Source organism: Crotalus tigris, unplaced genomic scaffold (genome assembly GCF_016545835.1).
Source record: "Crotalus tigris isolate CLP2741 ecotype Arizona unplaced genomic scaffold, ASM1654583v1 scf7180000024119.3904262, whole genome shotgun sequence".
In the NCBI taxonomy this organism is placed as follows: Eukaryota; Metazoa; Chordata; class Lepidosauria; order Squamata; family Viperidae; genus Crotalus; species Crotalus tigris.
In genome coordinates, this window is record NW_024100396.1 from 2691044 (window position 1) to 2701460 (window position 10417).

Below are 10417 nucleotides of genomic sequence, written 5' to 3' on the forward strand. Positions count from 1 at the left end.
TGAGCTACAGTTAGGTTTCCCTTAAATCTCCTGCGATAATCTAATTTTATTATCCTATGTTAGAATGACCTATTTGTTATTGCCACCATCACAGCATGCAATTGTTCAGTAGTTTATATAACGAGTTTTAAAACACTTTTAAAAAGTGGAAAATGAACATAATTTTGGGTCATTTCTTAAATGACTGTAGATTATTCCTGAAAGTGTTAGTAACATCTATTCTTATCAACTGTATTATCAACCTTACTTGAGATCATAATTCAAAACTGGCTTTTCTGCCTCGTTCCAGATGCCTGCGCTCATTTTGCTCCTTCTTCTCTGTACAACTTGAACTCCAGTTTTGCGTGCCGAACCACAAATACTTTAGGAGTATAACCCAAGTATAACCCTTCACAGAGATGCACTTACTTCAGTGTCACTGGGCTGGGGATGGTAAGCATTGAACTGAGCAGTCAGGCACACAAGAGGTAAATTTTAATCCATGACAGTACTAGGTCATATACAGTAGCCCTTCAGAAAGAGTCCTTCTAATTGAAGTTAATGAGGGTGGGAAAAGGTTTGAGGTTTCGATGAAACAAGGTCATTCCAAAGAGACACATGTAATTTGGCTTATTTTTTTTAAAGTTGCACTTAATCAGTGACTCAATGGAAAGGAAGCAACTGAAATAAATCCATGCTCATTCTTAAAGCCCCTTGTTTCATTTAATTATGCTGCACTTATACAATCTCTAACCCATGGTTTTTCCAGACTTAACAGGAACAAACGAATTGGAACTGGTGTGCATTAAAAATCATGTAGAGAGCCATCACAACAATGAATAAAAAAAAATTGAAATTAAATCCGACCTGACATTATTCTACACACTAGATTGAATTTTCCTTTTACCTGTCAAGTATAAATCAAGTAAAATTAATGTCTGAATATTGGGTTGTGGAAAAAATCATCTCAAGTAAGAACTCACTAAGTGCTGTGTTTTAACTTTTACGCAGCTCAAGATAGAAGCTATCTCAGGACAAAAGTGTATCTCTCTGTGTGAATTTTTTTTCTTTGGCAGTTAAAGTCAGACAGACTGAAGGAACGAACAAGAATTTTATTCTATTCTAAAAAAAAGGGGCTTTATAAAAATGTTGCTGGTTTGAGTTTAACAATTTCAAGCTAAGCTACATTTCTTCAGTTTTGGGGGCTAGCTTCTTGATAACTTTACATGAACAAACCTTCTTCTTTTTAACAGTTTTACATTGAACCTTAATCTAAATGTACAGTGTTTGATGTTCCTCATCAACAAAACTAGCTAGTGTTTTGATTAGCTTAATGTTAATATCAAGCATTTTGAATAAAACATTTATCCTGCTGACATTTTACCACACTTATCAATATCTAATTTACTTCCAAGTATCCATTACCTCATAAATATTTATTTTAATAAAAAGAGGATCCCCAGGCCAACTTACTTTGACACTTGTCATCATCTGCAACAAATCCATTTTTTTTTTAAAGAAAATCAGGCAGACCACGCTTCGCACACAGTTGGATCACTCTTGACAAAGCACCCAATTAAATCCTACTTAATGCACCCACTCTGAAAATCCATCCACATTGGTATGTGGAAGACTGTTGATCATAGGATATATGTAACTTTCTCAGAATCTGGGCAGAAAGTAGATTTGGATCAGCCTTCCCCAATTCTGATAGTAGTAAATCCAGTTTTTGCCATAAAAATGTCTATCACGGATAAGCAAAGGAAAACAGATATACAGAGTCATGGGAATGGCAAAGAAAGAAAGAAGCAAATCACAGCATAAGCCACATTAATCTAGTTTAATGTTTATATGTAGAAGTTACACATAACAGACACTAAACAGGAATTTCAGATGTTAACAGAGCTGCAATAAAATTAATGCTGCTATATATTAAAAAAATAATTTCAATACAGTCATCTGGTTGTGGTTTTTGTTTTTTTGGTCTACACAAGTTCTTTGAAATTAATTTACACCAGTAATTAAGACTGAAATTTTTTCCTATTATCCCGTCCTACTTTCCACATTTCTAGTCTTTGGATGAAAGAAACAGCAACTTTACATTTGTTGACAGTATATGCCCTTTGGTCAGAAGCAGAAAACTTTTCAAAAACCCTCTCTCCAAGTACAGTAATATGCCACAGGGCTTAACATGATGGGGTAACATCACCCCACTTGGCATTACAAAAATGTTTGTGACAACAAAAGATTAAATAAATGCTGATCATGCCTCAGCACTGTACCGAGACTGAAAAAATAAACCAAGCTGTCTTGGGTAAGAACCAAATTCTTACATCTTGATAACCTCTCCCGTACACTGTCATATAAACCTCAGTGCCAAACAAAAAACGTAAGATTCAAAACGGTATGATACAAACACCTTTTAATTGGATTGAAGAAAAGCACATCTGTATGGATCAGAACACATTTTATTTGTGGCTAGACAGCTCATGCATTCATGCAGGACCAAGCTACCTACGCCTATAGCTTCAGAGTCTACAGGGATGGAGTGGGGGGAGGGGTAGGGGGTGGGCAACATCCAATATATATTGTCTTTGTCAGCAGTTCTGCACTTGAGCCAGAAATGTTCCCACATATTTAAAAAGAAAACATACACCTCTTGATAATATTTACAAAAAATATTTAATTAAAAATATTTCATAATTACAGTCGGTCTATTAAAGCATAAACTTTTCTCACACTTATAGAAGCTCTCTCTATATACATAGTATGAAATGTCACTCATTTTAATCTATACAATATGTAACAATCCTGCAGGGAGAAGAAAATCCCCAAGGAAACAATAAAATCATCTATTTTAAACAATAGATGCCCGAAACAAAAGTTATCTACAATGCCTCTGGTAGATTAGTAAAGCTTCAGATTTTAACTGCTCAACGCATTAAAGTTATATTTCTAAACTCCAGTTTTTGCCCTTGATCTTCAATCCAACAGAAAACCACACAATACTGAAGATTTAAATCTCCTCCCTCCTAGACATGTACACAATTCACATCTGATCTAAAAAAAAAAAGTTAAGAGTCATGTGAAAAATGCTATGAAATACAAAGTTTTGAAGAAAAAAAATTTCTTTCACTCTAAAGGAAGTATGGAAAGAATTCTGGAGTAGTTGAGGGTTTTTTTTCCTTTAGCCTAGTGGCTGGTGGGGTTTTTTTGTGTTTTTTTTCATCTCTGTTTTTCCCCTCCCTCCTCTAATGTGTCTTTCTGCTTCTGTGGCTCAGGATCTGCTTGCTGCACACCTGTGGAAGAGGAATGAATAGAGGAGGGGGTGTGAACCATTCTGCTCCAGACTGACTGGCGCCACCAACAAAACAGAAGACATGCTTGATCAACAACCCAAAACAAACCAGGTCAAACAACAAGGGCAGCTCCCAGGCTAGGCCAAGCAGAGGAATACAGCTGCAAGTCCCAGCGAGAAGAAGCTTGCCGGGGAGTAGAAGAGAGGAAAAGTGCCCTCCAAGTCACTCCTCCATTTCTGTTTGCACAGATGAAGCACATATAGGCAACAGAAAGCCCTGATGCGTGTTTACTTGGAAATTAAATTGTATGGAGTTAAATAGGATTTGCATCCAAGTAAAGTGGGGAAGGGGGGGGGCATTCAGCCTATGTGCCAAAGCAACATATATGCAAGACATTCAGCAGCAACCAATCAAGGAGAATATTTGTAGCTCGGGGTTGAAATAAGAGGTGCTCTCTGAACTTGGTGGTTTTCTTGCAGATGTTTTGTTACCTAGTCTGAGTAATGCAAAAAAATCACCCAGGCTCCTCATTCAACAGCATTTCCATAATGTATTATTCATGGCTTTTACAGAAAAGAAGGGAATTCCTAAAGATTGTTAAAAAGGGCAGCTTGCTGGTCCTTTGCATGAGTCAAAAGACCTTGCAGTTAGACCAAATGCAGCTTTCTTTTTCTAAGCATGCAGAAAGCAGTTTATTTTTCTTATGTTTTTGTCCATCGTACATGCTTAGAACATACCAAACGTCTGGACTAATTAACACACATTACCTGTTTAATAAACAGCCCTTTACAATAAAAGTATGCTATTTAGAACAAATGTAATCTGACCCTACCTATCCTAAAATATGTGTCTAGAATTAAAATGAAAATATAAGGGAAGCAAGCTTGTTCCCTGCTTTGAGCCTCAAAAAACTATAATAACTTTTAACTCAACTGAAGGATCGTGTTATTAAAGGAAGGTTATGTTGTTAAAAACGTAAGTACCCAAGTTGAACTAGTTGGTGGACTGCAATCTCATGCCCTAGTTTGAAACAGGTATTTTATTGCACTGCTGCTTTTAGGTTCTTAGAAACATGCCATTCCGCTAAGTGAGAAGAACTGAAACCGAATCCTTCTTATATTTGCACACAGGCACATCCCACAGATTTCAGGGAGTCTTACTTCCAGGTGAGTGTGCCTAAGGTTGCTGCCTTAGATTAAACTACAAAGTCACTACTAGGAATGATAAATGCTCTCCGCTCCTCCACTGTGCCAATCTTGAAAGACATACTCACCTTGGAAGTGCAGTTCAGCGGCACAAAATACTATCTCCTTGCTTATTAACAGCACCCGCCTGCAGAAGAACAAAACAAGAGTTGAACATTACAGCAAATGCAAATACCAAGTTTAATAATAAACAGCCCTCTTTCCCTGGCAGGCTGGTTGCAAGACAATTTCAAACAGAGGCAGAGGGAGCTGCAAGAATTTGTCAGCTTCAGATGGCTGTAGATCCCCACCCAGGCCAGCAGTTAGCGTCAGACTGAAAGCTGCCAAGGGGCAAGACCCTTTGCTTGATAGACCCCTACAGGAAGGGCTAACTGCAACTGAGGGCTTATGTTGTTGTTTTTTTCCAGTGCAACACAACCAAGCAAAAGAACCCCTGGCGTACAACTCACAGATTTGTGAGACTGGAATCTAAATCTCTGGCACATGACTTCTTTTTTCTGGAAGCATATTTTTGATGTCTGGGAATAATGGATTGTGAAGGTGGTGTTTCAAAACTATGCCGTCTTTGGTCCTTTACTAAACAAGTGTTTATTTAGAGCATGCTCCTATTCTTTCCAATAGTTCTTCTACTTCTATCTAAGCACATTGACTCCAATCCTGCAAATCACTGGCACAAATACAATATCTCGATTTGCTTCCAATGCTATGTCTAGTCAATTCTAAAGGGCAGGTGCTAATATGCACTGTATTACAACTAAGTAAAGGAAAAGAGTATTTGTGTAGCTAGTTAGATCAGGACAACTCTAAAGAGAAGCAACACCCATTAGAATCAAGCAGGAAGTTACCTCTCTGTATAACTTATATATATTTGATTCCCTACCTAATAAATGAATCATGCTCTACACACACATGCAAAAGCTATATTATTAAATGTTACCTATAGTTCCTGAATGACAACGGCTGGCAACACAAAGTCTGGGAATGCATACAATTCAATAAGCATGAGCAATTGCATGTTATATCTTATTAAGAGCTGGCAGGTATATACCTCTACGCACACCCCCACAGAGACCTCCGCCATCCAATCTGCCATGCAATTTAAAGGCAATACCAATATACCGGTTTGCAATTCACAGCCTAATTAACCAGTATTTTCTCTCCGAAGACTTTCCGCCCCGCAGAGATTAAAAGGACCGGCATTCAACAAAACAGAGATGGCAAATCTGGTGGGGTGAGATCATTTAAGATTTGGAATCGGGATTGGGAGACCCAGGTTCAAAACCATGGGAAGAGCGACCACCTCCTTAGGCTCCTGAGAGACAGGCGAGATGTAATTAATTCCAAAGATTTATATAAAAAGGTAAGCAAACGCCAAAAAAAGAGAAGTGTCATGGGGCAAGGAGTCAGATCAGGAACATTCCTCTTTCATGGGCTTGTGGATCGCGCGGGGAATCGTCCTTAGGATGAGGCTAAAGATCACTGGCACGAAGCGCGGCAGGTTAGAGCTGCTTTTTGCCCCAGTGCGCGCAGGGCTGGGAGGGTAAGTAAGACGCAGGGCTGACACCGCTCCTTCTCGGGGGGCGTCCTCGAGAAAAGCGCCACCGTCCCACCTCCGTTCTCCGAAGCCGCCTCTCCTCCCCTCCCCTCCCTGCTGTGGCTGCGCTCAGCGGCGCGGCGACTCTTACCGGGTCGGTGTTGAGCGCTGTGAGCGGGGTCCGGGGAGGCCCTCCTGGGTAACTTGCCGGGTGCAACGGAGGCGGCGGCGGCGGCTGCGGCCGGAGCAAAGCCGGGTGCGTCTCCAAGGCCAGCTGCAGATCAAGGATGTAGTCGATCACATGCTGCAGGATCTCCACTTTGCTGACCCGCTTGTTGGGCGGAATGGTGGGCACCAGCTTCCTAAGGCGGCTGTAACAGTCATTCATGTCGCACTGAAGACACAGAGTGGCGGGCTCCTCGCCCAGCGAGGGGCTCCCCTTGTAGCAGCCGTGCTCGGCCAGGCAACGCACAGCCAGATCGCCGCCGCCTCCGTCGCCGCTGCCGCCGCCTCCACAACAGCAGCCGCTAGTCAGAGCTTTCCTGCTGGGGTGTCGGACGGGACTCACCGCTTTCATGGTGCAAAGAAAGACGCAAGCAGGCAACCAGAGCCGCTCGGCGCCGGAGCCAAACAGCTCCCGCCCGCAGGATGACAAGACAAGAGGCGAGGCAGCGCTTTCTTTTGCTGGGCAAATCGAGGGGATGAAGAACCTCGGCTCGGACCGCTGGAAATCTTCGATTTTGCAAAAAGGAAGGGAGGAAAAAAAAAGGAGAGCAGAAAATTACAAATCGTGGAGGTGGGGTGGAAATTAAAATAATAACAATAATCCAGCCGCCACCTACCCAATCAATCTGTTTGTCTGACTAATTCCCTTCCCAGCTCTCACTTCGACCCCAACCACCTCTGCTCTGCCCAGTTTGCTATGCCGCCTTATCTATATATAGAGCACGGGGTACAGGTTGGGCGGGGCGCGCACGCTGCCCGAGTCCAAAGGGAGGGAGAGGGAGAATAAGCGAGTGGGTGAGACACAAGACTATGGGAGGGATAATGTGGACATTAAAAAAAAAAAACAAAAAACCGAGGCACGAGAAAACAGCGTTGCGCTTTAGCCAATCGGAAGCGGCAGTTTTCTCCACGGACCGTCGCGTTAGCCAATGACAACTGTCTCCATTCTGTCAAACGCTCTCTATAGGGAGAGGGGAAAGGGAGGCTGTCGAGCCCGAGGGAGGAGAGAGGGACGGAGGGAGGGAAAAAAGAAGTTCCTTGCGAGGAACTGCGGGAATGCGAATGGAATTCAAGCCGGGCTTGCTGATGGCTTGCCTGGCTCTTGGGATCCCCGGCGGCTCGGGGTGCTCTTGCAGTAGCCCGCGCCTCCTCTTGAGATCTGGCTCTCAATCCGAAAAGAAGCTATGACAGATGTGATCACTTCTCTCTTCCCCTCTTTTTTTTTTCTCTCTCTTTTTGTTCTCAACATTTATTCTTCAGACTGTCTAATTATCACTTCCAGCTAGTTCCCCAAGGAGACGTGCGGTTTCAGGCTTCATTTCACGGTTTTTTTTTGTTTTTTATGCTTTTGAGCCCCCTCCGCGGGCATATTATTGACACTCAGAATATTTTCCTTCAAAACAATCACTTCTAAAGTCCAGAACGTTGGTGAGAATTTGCGTGAGTTTTGTTGTTGTTGTTATGGTTAAAAGAATTAACTGCCTTGCTACATTGAATTAAAGCCCATCACGATTAAAAATTCATGATGATGCGGGGTGTTTAAAATTCCTTAGTGCCATATAATATTAATCCATTTGATGTAAAATTCATACCTGTAACTTAATTTGCCTCATTAGTTTCCCGATCACATATTTGTTCAATGTGCCATACTAAATGTGATGCTGGAAATGCCTGAATTTCTGTGCTTTGAATCACTGTCTTAAAATGATTATAGGAATATTGTAGTGGACTGCTATCTTTTAATTTAATGATGTTTGTTACAACTTTCTCTGAAGTCACCTTGCAAGATTCTAGATGCAAACTATTAAACTGTTGACTAATGAGCAAAAACGTCACTAAAGGTTACTTCCCCTTTTTTAGCCATGTGAGAATGTTATACTCATGGAATCACATAATTCTGCAAGATTAATGAAATACATAAGTAAATGCCTTAGAGTTTAGGGGACTGGAGGCTAGAACATATAAGGAACGGTTGCTAGAATTCGGTATGTCTAGTTTAATGAAGAGAAGGACTAGGGGTGACAGGATAGCAGTGTTCCAATATCTCAGGGGTTGCCACAAAGAAGAGGGAGTCAAGCTATTCTCCAAAGCACCTGAAGGCAGGACAAGGAGCAATGGTTGGAAACTAATCAAGGAGAGAAGCAGCCTAGAACTAAGGAGAAATTTCCTGACAGTTAGAACAATTAATCAGTGGAACAACCTGCCTCCAGAAGTTGTGAATGCACCAACACTGGAAGTTTTTAAGAAAAGACCGGACAACCATTTGTCTGAAATGGTATAAGGCAGACATGTCAAACTCGTGACGTCACGTGACGTCGCGCGACATATTGGGACTGTTTTGCCATTGCCTGCAATGGGGTGGGCGTGGCTTCTGCGAGACACGTGATGGCAGTTTGACACCCCTGGTATAGGGTTTCCTGCCTGAGCAGGGGGTTGGACTAGAAGACCTCCAAGGTCCCTTCCAACTTTATTATTATTATTATTATTATTATTATTATTATTATTATTATGACTACTGATGTTGAACTCAGAAACAGATTAGAAAAATTTGTATTCAAATACTGAATTTGAAATGCTTTGAGTGTACATGTTTGTTGATTAGCCATACTATCTTAATGTTTAATTAAAAATAAAATACTCAACTTCCAATATTCAATTTATATTGTAAAATTAAGCATACTTTCATTAGCAATGGTATAGGATATATTTCCTAGTGGAAATTCTGGTATAGAAATCTATACTATTACTTCTTGAAGACATTTCAAACTTACAAGTTGCTATTTATCTGTTGCATCTTTGTTTTTGTTCATTCTCCCTAATTTAAATATAAGTGTAAGACATTGTTCAAAACACAGTACTACAAAGATGATATTGTAGATGCAGGAAGCAAGCAAAGATGTGGAAAAAAGTTTAATTCATTCTTAATTCATTCTCTTCAATTTTGTGTAATTCCTCAGTGGGTTTTAGGTGTGTTGGGCTTTAAAATGAAGCAAGCATTTCAAGATGCCAAATTGTGTTCTAATTTTCAGAGTTCATGCTTGCATTAACAGTCTGGTTCACATATGTTAATTATAATGTTAGGTTTCGGCTTAATGTGCAGACCCAGGCAATTAGGGACTCATCAAACCATGATTAAACAAACGATGTCACAGTATAATATGTAAAATAGGTCTGCTGACATGGGTACATCTACAATTGAAATACTTACAGGCAATTCTTTTTTAACAACTGCCTCATTTAACAACTTTCGCAGTAACGACGGGTGATGAAGAATAATTTTGCATCCAGTGCCCACATTTACGACCTTCACAGGTCTGTAAAGCAAAGGAAAGCTGAAGTAAGATCATAAGCATAGTTGCTGTTTCACTTAGTGAGCGCTTCACTTAAACAACCCAGTTGCCAGTTCCAACTGTGTAGCTAAACGAGAACTACCTATATACCATTTCTTCTATTTCCAATAGCCATAATGGAGCATGTATGTTTATGTAGCATCTTGGCCTAAAGAGGAACTTTTTCAATGTATACATGTATGAAGGTCCTTATCCATTGACTAAGCATGCCTATCATATATAAATGTTGACTAGGTGTGTGGGGGGGCTTGTCAGAAGCACACTGCAATAGAATCTCATGAAGGAAGCACTGAAGAGGAGAATACATTTCATACTGCACAGTTAACCAGTGACAAGCAAAGACGTAGCATGTCAGTATTCACACACTGTTATCTGTGATCCCATTCTCCTGTTTTCAGAGCAATCTATATACAGTAGTGTTGTGAAAGTCACCCTTCTTCTCTTTTCTGAATTTAAACTGATAGATGTTTCAGCCTTGTCCTTTAAATCATTTTTATTCAAGGAGACAATCCTCAATGTTAAATAAATATATAGGTATTATAGACAAAAAATAAAAGCCTATCTAGCGTGGTTGCTAATGTGTTGGACCCACATGATAAAAAATATCTGGGATTAATGTCCCTATATACTTAAAGTAATTGCTGGGCCAGAGTGTGTCTATTTTTCAAGTACGGCTTACCTTTCCATGTGTCTTGCTAGGCTAAAATGCTCCGTTGTGTTTCCTGGAGGAAGGATAGGATAAATACAGGCAATGTTTATGTTTAGCACCGTGTAAATAAATATCAAGCAATCTGCGCAGACGATAACTAACACATTTACCAGATG

At 40.6% G+C, this 10417-nt stretch overlaps 1 protein-coding gene across 2 annotated transcripts; it reads right to left on the reverse strand.

The window, feature by feature from the left end:
* Positions 1-1804: 1804 nt before the first annotated feature.
* On the reverse strand, positions 1805-7020 carry ID4 (inhibitor of DNA binding 4, HLH protein). Of its 2 annotated transcripts, XM_039322658.1 has the most exons (4): positions 6860-7020; positions 6169-6749; positions 4552-4610; positions 1805-3278 (listed from the first exon to the last, which is right to left on the reverse strand). In XM_039322658.1, the coding sequence occupies exons 2-3, from the start codon at positions 6592-6594 to the stop codon at positions 4566-4568; spliced, it is 471 nt and encodes a 156-aa protein (XP_039178592.1). In that variant the 5' UTR covers positions 6595-6749; positions 6860-7020; the 3' UTR covers positions 1805-3278; positions 4552-4565. The 2 variants fall into 2 exon arrangements, with proteins under 2 accessions (XP_039178592.1, XP_039178591.1); XM_039322657.1 differs by having other exon boundaries at positions 6169-6993.
* Between the last annotated feature and the right edge of the window lie 3397 nt (positions 7021-10417).

Excerpts from the sequence above, each read along its gene's own strand:
- ID4 (XM_039322658.1), bottom strand. The coding sequence starts at position 6,594 with ATGAAAGCGGTGAGTCCCGTCCGACACCCCAGCAGGAAAGCTCTGACT. Across the intron at positions 4,611-6,168 it reads CAGCGCTCAACACCGACCCG|GCGGGTGCTGTTAATAAGCA; the intron begins GTAAGAGTCGCC and ends GTTCTTCTGCAG.